This window comes from Somniosus microcephalus, chromosome 21, assembly GCF_052327205.1.
Source record: "Somniosus microcephalus isolate GS21.2 chromosome 21, FLI_Smic_1.0, whole genome shotgun sequence".
NCBI classification, from domain to species: domain Eukaryota; kingdom Metazoa; phylum Chordata; class Chondrichthyes; order Squaliformes; family Somniosidae; genus Somniosus; species Somniosus microcephalus.
This window is the reverse complement of record NC_141007.1, coordinates 55,354,480-55,375,393: the sequence shown is the minus strand read 5'-3', so window position 1 is coordinate 55,375,393 and position 20,914 is coordinate 55,354,480. Positions and strand designations below refer to the sequence as shown.

The window sequence follows — 20,914 nt, the reverse complement described above, 5'->3', positions numbered from 1 at the left end:
ACAGTATAAGATGATTACGGGTCAATGACCTAAATTAGACATTTGCATACATTAGAATGAATCTAGACATAATAAACATACATTCTCCATTTATATGGATTCAAAGGAGAATCTGTCCCTGTGTCCAAATTCGAGTGCACTCTTTCGTTGGGGCGCTTAAGTTGGAGCTCATGGTATGTATAATGTCTGCAAGACTTACGACTCCGAACCCCTTCGTTGAATTCTCTTCACGATCACTGAATCCCACTTTGAGTTCTAGATGCAGAGCTACTAATACGAAGGGCGGCGGCCGAGTTTGGAAGCCCGGGACGGGATGCGGCAGCCATTTGCCTCCTGAGCCCTCTTTTCAGAGCTCCTGCCCTCTTCTTCCAGTCGCTCTCGTTTTTCCCGCTTGAAAAACCCAACTCCACCCCTTCCTCCTGGGGTTTCTGCCTGGAGACTGCGCAGCCTCACTGTCTGCAACAGTTGATACTGGTGCAGAATTATGGAAAGTCTGCTCTTAGTCACATTGTGTCCTTAAAAGTTCTTGCCGTACCTTCACATGGGCAACTTTAACCCAGGGATTTATAACAATGATAATAGTGTCTAAGTTAAAGATTGATAACCATACTTAGCGTACATAACATTGCCAGTGGGTATTACACTAGCATGGATTAATGATTGGTTACCGGACAGAAAATAGAGTAGGAATTAACGGATCATTTGCGGGTTGGCAGGCTGTAACTAGTGGGGTACCGCAAGGATCGGTGCTTGGGCCTCAGCTATTTACAATCTATATCAATGATTTGGATGAGGGGACCAAATGTAATATATCCAAGTTTGCTGATGATACAAAGCTAGGTGGGAATGCAAGTTGTGAGGAGGATGCAAAGAGGCTGCAAGGGGATATAGACAGGCTAAGTGAGTAGGCAAGAACATGGCAAATGGAATGAAATGTGAAGTTATCCACTTTGGTAGGAAAAATAGAAAAGCAGAATATTTTTTGAATGGTGAGAGATTGGGAAATGTTGATGTTCAGAGAGACCTGGGTGTCCTTGTACACGAATCACTGAAAGTTAACATGCAGGTACAGCAAGCAATTAGGAAAGCAAATGGCATGTTGGCCTTTATTACAAGAGGATTTGAGTATAAGAGTAAAGACATCTTACTGCAATTATATAGGGCCCTGGTGAGACCACACCTGGAGTATTGTGTACAGTTTTGGTCTCCTTACCTAAGGAAGAATATACTTGCCATAGAGGGAGTGCAACAAAGGTTCACCAGACTGATTCCTGGGATGGGGGGATTGTCCTGTGAGAGATTTAGTAGACTAGGCCTATATTCTCTAGAATTTAGAAGAATGAGAGGTGGCCTTATTGAAACATACAAAATTCTTCCAGGGCTTGACAGGGTAGATGCAGGGAGGATGTTTCCCCTGACTGGGGAGTCTAGAACCAGGGGTCACAGTCTCAGAATAAGGGGTCGGCCATTTAGGACTCAGATGAGGAGAAATTTCTTCACTCAAAGGGTTGTGAATCTTTGGAATTCTCTACCCCAGAGGGCTGTGGAGACTCAGTCATTGAGTATATTCAAGGCAGAGATTGGTAGATTTTTGGATATTAAGGGAATCGAGGGATATGGAGATAGTGCAGGAAAGTGGAGATGAGGTAGAAGATCATCCATGATCTTATTGAATGGCGGAGCATGCTCGAGGGGCCGAATGGCCAACTCCTGCTCCTATTTCTTATGTTATGTAAAAACCATGATGAGGTCCTAAAAGCTGAATATAGGGAGTTAGGAGGTAAATTAAAAAATAGGACCTCAAAGGTAGTAATCTCAGGATTGCTACCAGTGCCACGTGCTAGTCAGAGTAGAAATAGAAGGATATTTCAGATGAATACATGGCTAGAGGAATGGTGCAAGGGGGGGGGGGGGAGAGATTCAAATTCCTGGGACATTGGAACCGGTTCTGGGGGAGGTGAGACCAGTACAAATTGGATGGTTTGCACCTGGGCAGGACCGGGACCGATGTCCTAGGGGGAGTGTTTGCTAGTGCTGTTGGGGAGGGTTTAAACTAAAATGGCAGGTGGTTGGGAACCTGTGCAGGGAGACAGAGGAAAGGGAAGCAAGGATAGAAGCAAAGGACAGGAAGGAGAAAAGCAAAAGTGGAAGTCTGAGAAATCAATGGTGTAAATCAAACATGGCCACAGTAAATAATTAATTCTAAAAGGTCTAAGAGTGTTAAAAAAAACAAGCCTGAAGGCTTTGTGTCTTAATGCGAGGAGCATTCGTAATAAGGTGGATGAATTAGCTGTGTAAATAGATGTAAACGGATATGATATAATTGGGATTACGGAGACATGGCTCCAGGGTGACCAAGGCTGAGAATTCAACATCCAGGGGTATTCAAATTTCAGGAAAGACAGGCAAAAAGGAAAAGGCGGTGGGGCAGCATTGCTGGTTAAAGAGGAGATTAACACAATAGTAAGGAAGGATATTAGCTCTGATGATGTGGAATCTGTATGGGTAGAGCTGAGAAATACCAAGGGGCAGAAAACATTAGTGGGAGTTGTATACAGACCCCCAAACAGTAATGCTGAGGTTGGGGATGGCATTAAATGGGAAATTAGAGACTCATGCAATAAGGGCACAGCAGTTATCATGGGTGACTTTACATATAGATTGGACTAACCAAATTAGTAACAATACTGTGGAGGAGGAATTCCTAGAGTGTATACAGGATGGTTTCCTGGACCAATATGCGAAGGAACCAACCAGAGATCAGGCCATCTTAGACTGGGTATTATGTAATGAGAAAGGATTAATTAGCAATCTTGTTGTGCGAGGCCCCTTGGGTCGGAGCGATCATAATATGAGAGAATTCTTCATTAAGATGGAGAGTGGAATTAGTTGACTCCGAGACTAGGGTCCTGAATTTAAATAAAGGAAACTACGATGGTATGAGGTGCGAGTTGGCTAGGATGGATTGGGGAACGTTACTTAAAGGGTTGACGGTGGATAGGCAATGGCAAATATTTAAAGATCGCATGGATGAACTACAGAATTTGTTCATCCCTGTTTGGCATAAAAATAAAACAAAAAAGGTGACTCAACATTGGCTAACAAGGGAAATTAGGGATAGCATAAGATCCAAGGAGAGGACATATAAATTGGCTAGAAAATTTGAGGATTGGGAGCAGTTTAGGATTCAGCAAAGGAGGAGAAAGGGATTAATTAAATGGGGGGGAATAGAGTATGAGAGTAAGCTTTCAGGGAACATAAAAACTGACTGTAAAAGCTTCTATAGATATGTGAAGAGAAAAAGATTGGTGAAGTCAAGCGTAGGTCCCTTGCAGTCAGAATCAGGGGAATTTATAATGGGGAACAAAGAAATGGCTGACCAATTAAATACATACTTTGGTTCTGTCTTCACAAAGGAGGACACAAATAACCTACTAGAGATGTCGGGGAACATAGGGTCTAATGAGAGGGAGGAACTGAATGAAATCAGTATTTGTAGGGAAATGGTGTTGGGGAAATTGATGGGATTGAAGGCCGATAAATCCCCAGGGCCTGATAACCTACATCCTAGGGTACTTAAGGAAGTGGCCCTAGAAATAGTAGATGCATTGCTGGTCATCTTCCAAAATTCTATAGACTCTGGAACAGTTCCCATGGATTGGAGGGTAGCTAATGTAACCCCACTATTTAAAAAAGGTGGTAGAGAGAAAACGGGGAATTATAGACCGGTAAGCCTGACATCGGTAGTGGGGAAAATGCTAGAGTCCATTATAAAAGATGTAATAGCAGAGCACTTGGAAAACAGTGACAGGATCGGACAAAGTCAACATGGATTTACAAAAGGTAAATCATGCTCGACTAATCTACTGGATTTTTTTGAGGATGTAACTGGTAGAATAGATAAGGGAGAACTAGTGGATGTGGTGTATTTGGAATTTCAGAAGGCTTTCGATAAGGTCCCGCATAAGAGATTAGCGTGTAAAGTTAAAGCACATGGGATTGAGGGTAAGGTACTGACTTGGATAGAGAACTGGTTGGCAGACGGGAAGCAAAGAGTTGGAATAAACGGGTCTTTTTTCGAGTGGCAGGCAGTGACTAGTGGGGTACCGCAGGGATTGGTGCTAGGACCCCAGTTATTCACAATATATATTAATGATCTAGACGAGGGAACTAGATGTAATATCTCCCAAGTTTGCAGATGACACAAAGCTGAGTGGGCGTGTGTGCTGTGAGGAGGATGCAGAAAAACTCCAGTATGATTGGGACAGGTTGGGTGATTGGGCAGATGCAGTATAATGTGGATAAATGCGAGGTTATCCACTTTGGTGGCAAAAACAGGAAGGCAGATTATTATCTGAACGGCAATAGATTGGGAAAAAGGGGAAGTGCAATGAGACCTGGGACCTCGTGCACCAGTCGCTGAAGGTAAGCATGCAGGTGCAGCAGGCGGTTAAGAAGGCAAATGGTATGTTGGCCTTCATAGCGAGAGGATTCGAGTACAGGAGCAAGGATGTCTTGCTGCAGTTGTACAGGGCCTTGGTGAGACCACACCTTGAGTATTGTGTGCAGTTTTGGTCACCTTATCTGAGGAAGGATGTTCTTGCCATGGAGGGAGTTCACCAGACTGATACTTCGGGTGGCAGGAATGACGTATGAAGAGAGATTGGGTCGATTGGGCTTGTATTCGCTAGAGTTTAGAAGAATGAGAGAGGATCTCATTGAAACTTATAAAATTCTAACAGGACTAGACAGACTAGATGCAGGAGGGATGTTCCCGATGGTCGGGGAGTCCAGAACCAGGGTTCACAGTCTAAGGATAAGGGGTAAGCCATTTAGGACTGAGATGAGCAGGAATTTCTTCACCCAGAGAGTGGTGAACCTGTGGAATTCTCTGCCACACAGGGCAGTTGAGGCCAATTCATTAAATATATTCAAGAAGGAGTTAGATATATTTCTTAAGGCTAAAGGGATCAAGGGATATGGGGAGAAAGCAGGGACAGGGTACTGAATTTGGATGATCAGCCATGATCTCATTAAATGGCGGAACAGGCTCGAGGGGCCGAATGGCCTACTCCTGCTCCTATCTTCTATGTTTTGTATAATACTGTGGCGTACCGATCACAGAACGGACACAATCCGCTTTCCGGTCCGTAGACTATAAATCAGGCGTCATGCCTTTAAGAAGGATGACACCTTTAAGAAACTCGATCTGCAACATAGTTAAGCCCAGAGCGGGGGAGGAGCAGTCGAAGCTGTGCACTGATGAAAGGCAGTCGTACTTTGCGTAGTCTCTGACTCCATTTTGTGTTCAGCATGCAGCCTCAACAATTAAACCTTTTCTGTTGAACCTCTCCGAGTTCAGTATTTTTTGCTAGGAGTACGTAGACTCCTACATTGGTGACCCCGATGCTCAGGACGACTCCTAAGCGTAACCATGGCTGACACAAACGCAGTTTCTGTGAAGCTGCCGGAGTTCTGGGAGAACCTGGCCACCGCCTGGTTCCTTCAAGCCGAATCGCAATTCCGATTCCGCGGCATCATTCCCGACGCAACGATGTACGACTACCTCCTCGCCTCCCTGGGCAGCTCCACAATCATGAAAGTCTGGACAACACGACAAAACCCTCCGGAGGAAGGCAAGTACGCACATCTCAAGGCCACGCTCATTAAAAAATTCACAGCCTCCCAATTCTTGCGCAACTGCCACCTCCTCGACCTCCCGGGCCTCAGTGACTCCACGCCGTCAGACTTGCTCTCTCACATGCTTGCTCTGACCGACGAGAAACCGCCCGGCTCCCTCTTCCGCACGCTCTTTATCCGCCAACTACCTCCCAACATCCGCCCGGCGATCGTGGCGTCCAGCCTCACAGACCTCGAGGCCCTGGCCGACGAAGCCGATAAGCTCCTCTCCGCCAGCTCCAACCACGCCGTCACCCCGACCTGGCCTCCGCAGCATCGGCGCGCTCCCCACCCTCTATCGCGCGGCCACACAGTTTGGCCACGAGGGCCCCCACGTCCCCCAAGCCCTCCGACCCAGGGCTACTGCTACTTCCATACCTGGTTCGGCGCACGGGCACACCGCTGCAGCCATCCCTGCGCGTTTCCAACCGGCCTACACGATGGCCGTGGGGTAAGCAGGCGCGCTGCTGTACGTTACGGACAGCGCCTCCGGATGCCATTTCCTATGCGACACGGGCGCGCAGCGCAGCATCACCCCCGCGTCCGCCCTCGAGATCCAGCGAGGCGGCCGCAGCCCTGCGCTGGCTGCCGCCAACGGCACCCGCACCGTCACCATCGACCTCGCAGGCCGCCGCTACCACTGGGAGTTTATCACCGCCAAGGTGCTCTCCCCGCTCCTCGGTGCGGATTTCCTGTGCGCCCACGGCCTGTTGGTCGACATGCCTCGGCGCCGCCTCGTGGACATGAACACCACGTCACCTATCCCGGGCGCCATGGCCCCCCCCCCCCCCCAACCTGCCGAAATGGCGTGGCAGTGCCGCGCCCGCTCAACGGACGACTACTCGGCACTCCTGGCTGAGTTCCCAGCCCTCACCAACCCGACCACCTCTGCGAAGGTTGCTAAGCACAGGGTAGAACACTTCATCCCCACCACAGACCCACCGGTGTGTGCCCACGCCCGCAGGCTGGACCCGGCCAAGCTGGAGATCGCGCGGGCCGAGTTCGCCACAATGGAACAGCTCGGCATCATCCGCCGCTCCAACAGCCCCTGGGCCTCCCCACGCCACACCGTCACCAAACCTGACGGGGGATGGCACCCCTGCGGGGACTACCGGCGCCTAAACGACGCCACCACGCCGGATCGGTACCCCATACCGCACATTCAAGACTTCTCGGCTAGACTGGCCGGCCGCTCAGTCTTCTCCAAAGTCGACCTGGTGCGCGGTTACCATCAGGTGCCAGTGCACCCCACGGACGTTCCCAAGACGGCCATAATCACCCCTTTTGGGCTATTCGAGTTCCTCCGAATGCCCTTCGGCCTCAAAAACGCGGCCCAGGCCTTCCAGCGGCTCATGGACTTGGTCCTCCGGGACCTGAAGTTCCTCTTTGTCTACCTGGATGACATCCTGGTAGCTAGTTCCTCCAAGCAGGAACACATCGAGCACCTCTGCACCCTGTTCCAGCGGCTCAGTGAGCACGGGCTCATCATCAGCCCAGCCAAGTGCCAATTCGGCCTCAGCAGGATCGAATTCCTCGGCCAGCACATCACGCAGGACGGAGCCATTCCCCTGCCCGCCAAGGTGCAAGCTGTCCAGCAGTTCCCCCGGCCTACCACCATCAAAGGCCTCCAGGAGTTCTTGGGGATGATCAACTTTTACAACCGCTTCATTCCCGGAGCGGCCTCCCTCATGCGGCCCCTATACGAAGCCCTCCGGGGTAAGAAAGACAGAATGGCGATCAAGTGGTCGGTGGATATGTTGACCGCTTTCGACTCGACCAAAAAGGCGCTCGCCGACGCCACCATGCTCGCTCACCCACAGCCCAACGCCAGGGTGGCCCTCACCACGGACGCCTCCGACCACGCGGTCGGCGCCGTGTACGAACAGTGGGTCGACGGGGCCTGGCAACCGCTGGCCTTTTTCAGCCGCCAACTGCGCTCCTCCCGGAGGCCAAATACAGTGCCTTTGACTGCGAGCTCCTCGCACTGTACCTGGCAGTCTGCCATTTTAGATTTCTTCTGGAGGGCCGCCCCTTCACCGCGTTTGTCGACCACAAACCCCTGACATTCGCGATGGCGAAATCTGTGGACCCGTGGTCAGCCAGGCAACAACGCCAGCTCGCCGCGGTGTCCGAATTCACCACGGACATCCGGCACGTCTCCGGTCGAGACAACGTGGTGGCCGACTGCCTATCCCGCCACGGCGCCCACCTGGCAGTGGACTATGCTCAACTGGCAGCGGAGCAACACACCGACCCTGATCTGCTCTCCGCGCCCACAACCCTCCCAGGGCTGCGACTGACCGACGTCGCTTGCAGCCCGTCCGCCGTCACAGTCAAATGCGACACCTCCTTGGCGCAACCCCGCCCCGAAGTCCCGGCGTCCTGGCGAAAACGGGTGTTCGACATCGTCCACGGCCTCTCACACCCCGGCACCCGCGCATCCATTAGACTGGTGGCCAACCGATTTGTCTGGCGCGGCCTGCGCAAAGATGTGCGCGTCTGGTCCAGATCCTGCATAGCTTGCCAGCGTGCCAAAATCCACCAGCACGTCAAAGCCCCACTCAAGGAGTTCACCGTGCCAGAAAGAAGGTTCGTCCACATCGACCTCGTCGGCCCCCTGCCGCCATCACAAGGTCACACGCACCTGCTGACAATCGTGGACCGTACCACCCGCTGGCCCGAGGCCATTCCACTGACGTCCACCACCACCGCCGACATCGCGAGGGCGTTCCTCGGTACTTGGGTCGCTCGGTTCGGCGTCCCCTCCGACATGATGTTGGATAGAAGCCCGCAGTTCACCTCTGATCTGTGGGCCGCCATCGCCCGAAACCTCGGGGTGGCCGTTCACCGCACCACGGCTTACCACCCTCAAGCCAACGGACTGTGCTGGCGATTCCACAGGTCCATGAAGGCGTCCCTCCGTGCCAGCCTCGAGGACGAGGCTTAGATCGACCACCTCCCTTGGGTGCTACTCTGCCTACGCTCCGCGGTCAAGGAAGACCTGCAAGCCTCGGCGGCAGAACTCGTGTACGGCCAGCCGCTGTGCGTACCCAGAGAGTTCCTGCCCACCGCCACGACCCCCTGGTCGGCTGACCAGCAACGCCGCGCTTTCACCAACCGAGCACAACAGTTCGCTCCGGCACCCAGCGGCCGGCACGGCGAACCAGCAACACACGTACCACCTAGCCTACACATGGCCAAATTTGTTTTTACGTGCCATGACGCCCACCGAGGACCTCTACGGCCCCCATACGACGGACCCTACAAGGTACTCCAGACGGGGAACAAGTTCTTCCTCCTCGAAGTGGGCGGCAGAACTGACAAGGTGTCGGTCGACTGGCTCAAGCTGGCGCACCTAGAGCCTGACGAACCCGTTCAAGTGGGCCAACCCCCACCACGGGGCAGACCGCCTAAGAGCCCGACGCGTCCGACCGCCCCGCTCCCAACACCAACCACCAAGAGCCGTTCCGGCCGTGCCATCAAGCCGCTACGCCGGTTCGTACACTCCCTACTAGCAGATTCTGGGGGGAGCTGTGTGGCGTACCGATCACAGAACGGACACAATCCGCTTTCCGGTCCGTAGACTATAAATCAGGCGTCTAGACTATAAATCAGGCGTCATGCCTTTAAGAAGGATGACACCTTTAAGAAACTCGATCTGCAACATAGTTAAGCCCAGAGCGGGGGAGGAGCAGTCGAAGCTGTGCACTGATGAAAGGCAGTCGTACTTTGTGTAGTCTCTGACTCCATTTTGTGTTCAGCATGCAGCCTCAACAATTAAACCTTTTCTGTTGAACCTCTCCGAGTTCAGTATTTTTTGCTAGGAGTACGTAGACTCCTACAATACCTTGATTTTATATTATACTTAATAAAAAAAAAAGCACTGCAATTTGGGAAGCAGCAAAGGGAGCTCGTTGGAATGTAGGAGTGTCTCTGCAGTACAGGCTGAGAAGCTGGGAGTGTGAAACTGAGGCACTCCAGCACTACCACTGGCGTGATAGTGTAATTACAATGGCAGTTTCCATTATAAAAGTGGGCATAGGAGTTTATAATGGAGCGTTAAGTTGCGCCCAGATCTGTCCAATAATGCAAATGTGACAAACATGACAGCGGGAAATAAGATTTTGTAGCCAAGAAATCCATGCAGGCATGAGAATTTTAAGATGCAAGGTCAGATGCATGTAGGGAATAGTCTTTGTACACGGGAGGTTAGGAAATCTGCATCACTAAAAAAAAATCAAATGTAGTAACATTAGTAAGAATTAGGAGCAGCAGTAGGCCATATGGCCCCTTGAGCCTGCTCCACCATTCAATAAGACCATGGCTGATCTTCTACATCAACTTCACTTTCCTGCCCTATTCCCATACCCCTTGATTCCCTTAATGTCCAAAAATCTATCTATCAGTCTAACCCTCTGAGTGAAGAAATTTCTCCTCCTCTCAGTCCTAAATGGCTGACCCTTATCCTAAGACGATGACTCCTAGTTCTGGACTCTCCAGCCAGGGGAAACAGCCTCTCAGCATTTACCTTGTCAAGCCCTCTAAGAGTTGTACATGTTTCATTGAGATCACCCCTCATTCATCTTAATTCCAGAGAATGTAGGCCCATTCTACTCAATCTCTCCTCATAGGACAGCCCGCTCATCCCAGGAATTAATCTAGTTAACCCCCTCTGAGGCAAGCATATCCTTACTTGGGTAAGGAGACCAAAACTCTCTTTTTAAATATTTAAGCAGTGTGTGTTGACATTATTGGGGAGCTGGCGAGGAAGAGTTATTGAGCACAGCTGATAACTGAGATGAATTGGCATTGGTAACAATCTGCCTTGGTGACTTTGTCATTTCAGTTGTGACAATTAATACAGTGCTGTCACATTCAGTCTTAAACTCCTGACCCAAGATATTGTTCCCACTCACTGTTCCAAAAAAAAAGGTCATACCCCTGTATCAAGGAAATGAATAATAAAGATCAAATAATTAGCACATTATTAAGTTCATTTAAGGGAACCACTGGTTAAGTGAATCATCCTGTTCATTGCAAAATCCAATCCATTTTAATGTGCTGTAACTTTGTTTCAGGGGATCAGTCAAATTAAAAATATATGCTAACACCACAAAATCTTTGTCTCTAGAGTTGGTTAGATGTAATGTACAGTACTGTAGCTCAGATCAAACAGTTTTGCAAAAAGTAAGCATGTAACAGATGTTAAAACTAATCTACTTTTGTCTTACAAAGTGGGTGTATTTACAATCGTCAAGTGGATGTTAGTTGCAAAAAAATCCAAAAAAGAGATAGCATTAATTTTTCACGACACTTGTGTAGAACAATTAAATTACTTAAAGCCTAAGCTGTTTTGCGTAAGTATGCTTGATTGCTAAGCAATTATTTACAATATAATGTTTAATTCATTTACTGTTTCATCTGTTTGGACTTTTCATGCGCGCTCACATATTTTGTATCTTGTAAGTTTTTTTTATTCGTTTATGGGATCTGGGCGTTGCTGGCAATGCCAGCATTTGTTGCCCTTGAGAAGGTGGTGGTGAGCCGCCGCCTTGAACCGCTGCAGTCCGTGTGGTGAAGGTATTCCCACAGTGTTGTTAGGTAGGGAGATCCAGGATTTTGACCCAGCGACGATGAAGGATCGGCGATATACTTCTAAGTCAGGATGGTGTGTGACTTGGAGGGGAACTCGGAGGTGGTGCTGTTCCCATGCGCCTGCTGCTCTTGTCCTTCTAGGTGGAAGAGGTCGCGGGTTTGGGAGGTGCTGCCGAAGAAGCCTTGGCGTGTTGCTGCAGTGCATCTTGTAGATGGTACACACTGCAGCCACGGTACGCCGGTGGTGGAGGGAGTGAATATTTAAGGTGGTGGATGGGGTGCCAATCAAGCGGGCTGCTTTGTCCTGGATGGTGTCGAGCTTCTTGAGTGTTGTTGGAGCTGCAGTCATCCAGGCAAGTGGAGAGTATTCCATCACACTCCTTACTTGTGCCTTGTAGATGGTAGAAAGGCTTTGGGGATCAGGAGGTGAGACACTCGCCAGCGAATACCCAGCCTCTGACCTGCTCTTGTTGCCACAGTATTTATGTGGCTGGTCCAGTTAAGTTTCTGGTTAATGGTGACCCCCCAGGATGTTGATAGTGGGGGATTCGGCGATGGTAATGCCATTGAATGTGAAGGGGAGGTGGTTAGACTCTCGTTTGTTGGAGATAGTCATTGCCTGGCACTTCTGTATGTTGTAATATCGATCAGGAGATTGTACTCCTTAATGGAACCATCATGGGCAATCAAAGCATTTTGAACGAAAGTGATGCTTTCAACTGGATGTCACCGTAATAGTTGCTGTAATGATTTGAGTTAAAAAAATTGTGCCGATGGGCAGATTGCCTCTTTAAAGTCAATGGCCTGTAATTTGCAGTCAGAGGCGAAGCAAAGGCATTCGCCACTGGCCCCGAATTAAGCATCCCACAAAGATCTCGCGATCTCTGTGGCGAGAAGTTCAATTTAGCTTTTCAGACATGCAGTTGAAATCAGTTTAAGTTAATGGGGAATCCCTAACACGAGCTGCTGTGACATCAACAAGCTGTCTAAGCAGCCAATCGCAATGCAGAATTCTTACAGACCAGGAAGTGAGTAAGCTCCTTTTGATTCTAACTTTTTAAAAATGTTAGAGAGCAAAACAAAGATTGGGGCTCTTGCATGGGGAAAAGGCAAACCTGAAATAAAGATGAACAAACTTTTAAACTTAAAAAAAGTTTTAATTTTTTTTTTTTTAATTACTTTTTATTAATTAAAATGGATAAATTTGACACTCCACAAAACTGAAATTACTTTTTCAGGGCCATAATATTTGTTCAGCAGTCAATATGTTGTTAAAACCCCAGTTACAACTAATCCAGAAGCGTCTAACTTTTAATAGGGTATTTAACAGCGATATTAGCGCGGAAAAGCCAACGTTTTCGTCAGTTTCCCTGATTTCACTGATTGCCGGCTATTGTTTTTTGGGGGGAGGGGGGCGGAGAAGGGGCACAGCACAGCCAGTGTCTGAACAGTGAATGACTGAACCGCAACATCAGGATTTCCACGTTGGGATACACATGCACTAATTCCTGATGTTGCGGTCAGTTTCAGAGGGATAATAACAGCGAACGCTGTTTGTTTGCTGTTATTACCCACCACAAATTCCGGGCCATTTTTGGTAGAAAAGACCAAGAAAAGTCATTGTTACTTTTTCGGTTGTTTTACTTTAGATATTTTTGACCACTTTCAGCTCATCAGCAATGTATGTGCCTGTGCTCTTGAACACTGGGAGAGGAGTGGAGACGATATAGTTTATGATGCCCTCCCCTCGTACATTTGACCACCCATCTGAAATAACTGCAACACCATCTGCCATCTCTGTCATTTCTTTGAGCTTTCCTTGGACTCTGTTATACTCAGCCTCCAGCAAATAAGTAGACAAAGCATGTCTGGTGGGAGGACAGTATGCAGGGCGAATAACATTGAAAAATCTCTTCCAGTACACATTGGCTGTGAGAATGAGGGGTGAGCCTGTCGCATATACAGCTCGTGCAAGGCACTCATCTGCATTCTTCTGGCTATAGTTATCCATTGTATCAAAGAACCTTCCAGGTGGGCCAGGAGTTGCTGATAAGGAGCCTGATGCTGAATGTGAACCATCATCTTCTTGAATGGTAGCAGAGGAATTCTGAGCTGACTGCTGTGAGCTTTGAGTGAAGTTGTTGCATTTGGATAAATGCTGCTGGATCTTGGTGGCATTCTTTACATATGGCTTTGTACACATGTACACAGTCTTTCCATCTTTAATCGGGGGAGAGCAGCAGCGGAGGAGGAGCCCGGCTTAAAAACCGGCGCGAAGACAGAGGCCCGACCAGTTCGGGGGTGAGCAGCAGCGGAGGAGGAGCCCGGCTTAAAAACCGGCGCGAAGACAGAGGCCCGACCAGTTCGGGGGTGAGCAGCAGCGGAGGAGGAGCCCGGCTTAAAAACCGGCGCGAAGACAGAGGCCCGACCAGTTCGGGGGAGAGCAGCAGCGGAGGAGGAGCCCGGCTTAAAAACCGGCGCGAAGACAGAGGCATACCAACTCAACAGCGAGGAGAGAGGTAAAAAGTAATCAGTGTGTGACGTCACCAGGGAGCAGGTAAGTGATTGGTTGGTGAGTATTTCTCTTTTTTAAACTTTAACTCTGTAGTTTATAGTTACTAGGGTCTTTTCTGGTGTAGCAGGGACTGTAGGTAGACTATACAAGCACCTTAGAGATATCTTTAATTGGTGTTAGTGAATTTAATTTAAATTAATTAAAGGGAAGGTCATGCCAGGAGAGCCCAGCCCCGTGATGTGCTCCTCTTGCTCTATGTGGGAATTCAGGGACACTGCCCCTGATGACCACGTGTGCAGGAAATGCATCCATCTGCAGCTACTAGCAGACCGCATTGAGGCGCTGGAGCTGCGGGTGGATGGGTTGTTGAGCATTCACGATGCTGAGAGGGTCGTGGATAGCACGTTTAGTGAGTTGGTCACACCGCAGGGAAGGGCTGCACAGGAAGATAGGAAATGGGTGACCACCAGGCGGAGCAATAGAAGCAGGCAGGTAGTGCAGGAGACCCCTGTGACCATTCCCCTCTCAAACAAGTATACCGCTTTGGATACTATTGAGGGGGATGACTCACCAGGGGAAGGCAGCAGCAGCCAACTTCCTGGCACTGGGGGTGCTCCTGCTGCCCAGGAAGGGGGGAAAAAGAGTGGGAGAGCAATAGTGGTAGGGGATTCTATAGTAAGGGGAACAGATAGGCGTTTCTGTGGCCGTAGACGTGAATCCAGGATGGTTTGTTGCCTCCCTGGTGCCAGGGTCAAGGATATCACTGAGCGGCTGCAGGGCATTCTGGAGGGGGAGGGTGAACAGCCAGAGGTCGTGGTCCACATTGGTACCAACGACATAGGTAAAAAGAGGGATGAGGTCCTGCAGCAAGAATTTAGGGAGCTAGGTGAAGGATTAAAGAGCAGGACCTCAAAGGTTGTAATCTCTGGATTACTCCCGGTGCCACGTGCTAGTGGGTATAGGAATAGGAAGATAGAACAGATGAATGCGTGGCTAAAGGGATGGTGCAGGGGGGAGGGCTTCAGTTTCCTGGATCACTGGGTCTGCTTCTGGGAAAGGTGGGACTTGTACAAGTCGGACGGTTTACACCTGAACCAGAGGGGAACCAATATCCTTGCGGGGAGGTTTGTTAGCACTGCTGGGGGGGGGTTTAAACTAACTTGGCAGGGGGATGGGGTACAGAGTGGAGCTATAGTAGGGGGTGATTTACAGCCAAATACAGAGGAAAAAACAAGTCAGCTGGGAAGGCAGAGCAAATATGTGAAGGCAAAAGGGAATATGGCAGGGCTGGAAGGCATATATTTTAATGCAAGGAGTCTTGCAAATAAGGTGGATGAACTGAAGTTGTTGAACACATGGGAGTACGATATTGTTGCTATCACGGAGACATGGTTGAGGGAGGGTCAGGACTGGCAGCTCAATATTCCGGGGTATAGAATCTTCAGGCGAGACAGAGGGGGGTGTAAAAGGGGAGGGGGTGTTGCAATATTAATTAAGGAGTCAATTACTGCTGTAAGGAGGGACGATATATTAGCGGGTTCCTCTAATGAGGCCATATGGGTAGAACTTAAAAACAAAAAGGGGGCAAGCACTTTGCTGGGAGTGTACTATAGGCCCCCAAACAGTCAGGGGGAGATAGAGGAACAGATATGTAGGCAAATCTCAGAAGTGCGAAAATAATAGGGTAATAATAGTGGGGGATTTCAACTTCCCCAATATAAATTGGGATAGTCAGAGTGTGAAAGGCTTAGAGGGTGCAGAATTCTTAAAGTGCATCCAGGAGAGCTTTTTGAGCCAACATGTAGAAAGTCCTACAAGAGAGGGGGTGGTACTGGACCTAATTCTGGGGAATGTAGCCGGGCAAGTGGTGGAAGTATCAGTAGGAGAGCATTTTGGCGACAGTGACCATAATTCGGTGAGATTTAAGGTGGTCATGGAAAAAGACAAAGACGGCCCGGAAATAAGGGTTCTAAATTGGGGGAAGGCCGATTTTAATATGATAAGGCAGGATCTGGCCAAAGTGGAGTGGGAGCAGCTACTTATAGGAAAATCCACATCAAAACAGTGGGAGACTTTCAGAAGGGAAATAGAGAGAGTACAACGCCAACATGTTCCTGTAAAGGTCAAGGGTGGGACCAACAAGCAAAGGGAACCTTGGATGACAAGGGATATACAAAAATGCATTAGATGTAAAAGGGGGGCTTTTGGCAGTTACAAAAGACTAAAGATGGAAGAAGCCCTAGAGGAGTATAAAAAGTGCAGGAGCATACTTAAAAAAGAAATTAGGAGGGCGAGGAGGGGCCATGAAATAACACTGGCGAGCAAAATAAAGGAAAATCGTAAGATGTTTTATAAGTATATTAAGGGCAAGAGGATAACCAGGGAAAGGGTAGGGCCCATTAGGGACCAAAGTGGCAATCTGTGTGTAGAGCCAGATGATGTAGGCGGGGTTTTAAATGAATTTTTTGCATCTGTGTTCACTATGGAGAAAGACGATGCAGACATAGAAATCGGGCAAGGGGACTGTGACATACTTGAACATATTAGCATCGAGAGGGAGGAGGTGCTAGCGGTTTTAGCAGGCCAAAAAGTGGATAAATCCCCAGGCCCGGACGAGATGTATCCCAGGCTGCTGTGGGAGGCAAAGGAGGAGATTGCAGAGGCTCTGACACAAATTTTCAGAACCTCTCTGGCCACAGGGGATGTACCAAAGGACTGGAGAACAGCTAATGTAGTACCATTATACAAGAAGGGTAGCAGGGATAAACCAGGGAATTACAGGCCAGTGAGCCTAACATCTGTGGTAGGGAAATTATTGGAAAAAATTCTGAGGGACAAAATTAGTCTCCACTTGGAGAGGCAAGGATTAATCGGGGATAGTCAGCATGGCTTTGTCAAGGGTAAATCATGTCTGACAAATCTGAATTTTTCGAGGGGGTGACTAGGGGGGTGGATGAGGGAAATGCTATGGATGTGGTTTACATGGACTTCAGTAAAGCTTTTGACAAAGTCCCGCATAGGAGACTGGTCAAGAAGGTAAGAGCCCATGGGATCCAGGGTGCCTTGGCGCGTTGGATCCTAAACTGGCTGAGTGGCAGGAGGCAGAGGGTGATGGTCGAAGGTTGCTTTTGTGACTGGAAGCCTGTGTCCAGTGGGGTACCTCAGGGATCGGTGCTGGGTCCCTTGTTGTTTGTGATCTACATAAATGATTTGGATGAGAATGTGAAAGGTATGATCAGTAAGTTCGCAGATGACACGAAAATTGGTGGGGTGGTAAATTGCGAGGAGGAAAGCCTCAGGCTACAGGACGATATAAACGGGTTGGTCAGATGTGCGGAAAAGTGGCAAATGGAATTTAACCCTGAAAAGTGCGAGGTGATGCATTTTGGATGGACAAATAAGGCAAGGGAATACACAATGAGTGGTAGGACCCTAGGAAGTTCAGAGGGACCTTGGTGTACATGTACATAGATCCCTGAAGGCAGCGGAACAGGTAGATAAGGTGGTTAAAAAGGCATATGGGATACTTGCCTTCATTAGCCGAGGCATAGAATATAAGAGCAGGGAGGTTATGATGGAGCTGTACAAAATGCTGGTGAGGCCACAGCTGGAGTACTGTGTGCAGTTCTGGTCGCCTCACTATAGGAAGGATGTGATTGCTTTGGAGAGGGTGCAGAGAAGATTCACCAGGATGTTACCTGGGATGGAGCGCCTCAGCTATGAAGAAAGACTAAACAGGCTGGGGTTGTTTTCCTTGGAGCAAAGAAGGCTGAGGGGGGACCTGATTGAGGTGTACAAAATGATGAGAGGCATAGATAGGGTAGACAAAGAGGAACTTTTCCCCTTAGTAGGGGGGTCAATAATGAGGGGGCATAGATTCAGGGTAAGGGGCAGGAGATTTAGAGGGGATTTGAGGAGGAACTTTTTCACCCAGAGGGTGGTTGGAATGTGGAACTCAATGCCTAAAAGGGTGGTAGAGGCAGGAACCCTCACAACATTCAAGAAGCATTTGGATGAGCACTTGAAATGCCATTGCATACAAGGCTATGGACCAAATGCTGGAAAATGGGATTAGACTGGACAGGGATGGATGGGCGGTGCAGACACGATGGGCCGAAGGGCCTCTTTCTGTGCTGTAAAACTCTATGACTCTATGAATGCCTGGGGTAAAATGCTTCCACACATCCGATAGTAAACATGGCATTGTTCTATGCAGAGAAATAAAGGGCATTCGTCTCTGTGTCGAACTGCGGTCAATCAGCACGACTGCAACAGGGTGAGTAAATTTTTCCTGATGCTCCATGTGATGGAAGCATGACCTGTGCACACATGACGCTACATCACCAATAGAGGGAGCTAATCACTCATCCAACCAATCAGGGCACATTTGTTCACAGTCACACACAAAACTTGTAATTATTAAAACAAGCCAAGTAAGAAGATAAACATATATTGATTAAGAAATTCTTTAATAATTAAGATTCCATCTCTGTTAGTAATTTTAAGAGAGGACCTGTGGGGGGGAAAAAAATGAAAGAAATACAAAAAAAACCAAAAACCCAATATTATGCTAGCATGTGCTTTTTTGGGCAAAATTCCCCAAATTCCCAAGCTAAACTTCCCGTGGAAAATTTACCGGAAACTTTCCACCCCTTCGCAACCCTAGTCTCCGGTCACTCCTACAGGTGAACCTTCACTCCCCATGTTCTTAGAGAGTACTTCAACTTGCCCAGATAGCTAGCTAAATTAGTAGCATTCCTGAAATTGAACCGGGAATCTTCCACTTTATTTTGATTTACTGATTTTATCATGTGCCCTCGTGATCTTCCTTGAGTTCGGAAGACAGCAGAATAATACTACACTAGACTGTGACTTGGACAAATTTATTAAACAGTGAAAGAAAAAGTGAACAGCAGCAATGCAATATAGATCCTTTTCAGTGCGGCACCCTCTACAGGGGATCTGTGGCGTGTGTGAGCGGGACAAGTAACAGCGTGTCTCTTCAACCAATCAGATTGAAAAATCCTCACTGAGATATGCAGAGTCTAAACCACAAAGTATAAATTAGAAAATTTAATTCATTGTAAAATCATGTAATTAAGACTTACCACACTGTTAAAAATTCACTTACACCTGAGTACACCAGCCCTAACTTTTTCTGGCTTATTTAGTGGGTAACTAGTGAGTAAGTGCAGCAGCTTCACACCCTTACATAAATTTCAATGCCGAGTATATTGGCGAGATACTGATGGAGTGCAGCTTGTGGGGGAGCAGGGCAACGTGGACCGCAACTTCTGGATTTCTGCGTGTAACTGTGCATGTGCGGACTCCGGAAGTTGTTGTCCGATTTGCTCCGTAATAACAGTGTGAGCTGTTAGTCTCACTGTTACTCTTAATGCAAAATCCAGGCCGATTATTTTTCCTCTTGGCTCCAGGGAGCCATTTGGCATTTCTGGACAATTCCCAGGTGGCTCAGCTGGGATGGGAAGTTTGCTCTGTGCCTGATGACTTTACAGCACAGATCGTTGGCCTAGTAATGTACTGCAGCAGTACTGTGGCCTTTATTTCAGATCTGACTCTGCAGCCTTCCCCTCTGGAGCAAGATCCATGCTTTCCAAACCAGTTACAGATTATAATAGCCCAGTCCATGAACATTTTTACAGACCTTGTCAATACCTGCCTGACCTGAGAATTGTACAGCATGGCTTAGGAAGAAATCCCTCCCTAATAAGCCAATCTGGACTGACAGATTCACAATGTGGGGAAAGGCTGAGTATGTTTCAGTTCAGACTTGGAATTTGAGCTGTTTACCAGTTGTTGAGAGCCCATTGAAGCATTGTAGCTGCAGAGTTGGCATGTACTTTATTTCTTCGTAAAACCTACAGTGCAGGCTGATTATTAAAAATGAACTGAGTGGGATTACATTGTCACAGAATTGTGGTGGTCCATTTCAGGCTGTGGCTAAACTCTTCACGCATTGAAATTCAGTATCCACGTTCTAGTGAAGTTTATCCAAATGCTAGTTTTCAAAAAATAACCACAAAAAGGAACATAGGCAATTGATAATTGTATTCAGGAATCAAACCCAGTCATGTCTCTTTATTTTGCCAAAGGGGGTTTATCTTTAATATGGTGGTGCACTGTGTACCTTTATTTTGCACTATGGAAAGGTAGAATAAAAGTTTGCAGACGCAAGGATGGGCTAAAATGGGTACGAAAAGAAAATAAGACTGGCATACTTAAAATGACAACTGACCAGTGGAACAAAATATAACTCAAAAGTAGCTGATAACCGTTGTATCTCAATCTGTTTTGATACAATAAGTGTACAGAATTTAGGTGCTTAAGTCCCACTGAAAATGTTTCAAATTCTCCAGTCTCTAATTCTGTATTGAAGGGCTTTAATTGCAGTTTATTGTAGGGTCACATGCTGCTGTTGTAGTTGCTTTAATAAACTTTGGCATGTTTGTGTGTGCTTAAATATTTATTTAAACTTTTCATAGATTGTCCGTATCCAGTCACCGCATGGCATGAAACGAATTAATGTGGGAAAACGAGAAACAGGAGCACAATTTTTGAAAAAGGTAATGAATTATTTTCTTCAAGGGAACGGTGTTTCTAAAGAACTTCAGCTAAACTTTAGGAAAAATACAATAAGTTTATCAGTTTGCCCCGAGTACTTTTGGTAAATATCGTTAAGTTAAAAAATTCGGTCACTTTTTCACTTTGTTTATGTAGCCATTTCTTTTGATAACTAAATTTTGTTTCCAGTTCCTTTTTTAATATTTAAATGTTTTTAGGACCCCAATTCCACACAATTTTGTATAACCTGTTGCACTGACTCCTGCTAAATATATATATATAAAATATATAATTCAGCCCAACAGCTCCATGCCGGTGTTTATGCTCCATACGAGCTTTCTCCCACCCTTCTTCATCTAACCCCATTAACATATCCTTCTATCCCTTTCTCCCTTATCTAGCTTCCACTTAAATGCATCTATGCTATTCGCCTCATCTATTCCTTGTGGTAGAAAGTTCCACATTCTAACCACCCTCTGGGTAAAGAAGTTTCTCCTTAATTCCCTATTGAATTTATTAGTGACTATCTTATATTTATGGCCC

General features: G+C 47.7%; 1 protein-coding gene across 2 annotated transcripts in view; it reads left to right on the top strand.

Moving 5' to 3' along the window:
* Positions 1 to 20,914, top strand: part of nploc4 (NPL4 homolog, ubiquitin recognition factor) — an 84,012-nt gene that overhangs the window by 15,987 nt on the left and 47,111 nt on the right. Inside the window, exon 2 of one of the 2 annotated variants that reach the window (XM_085963662.1) lies at positions 20,293 to 20,373. The exons of the other annotated variant lie outside the window; for it this stretch is intronic. Coding sequence (XP_085819788.1) covers positions 20,293 to 20,373 — 81 coding nt within the window. The remainder of the gene's footprint in view (positions 1 to 20,292; positions 20,374 to 20,914) is intronic. 2 annotated transcript variants of the gene reach the window in all.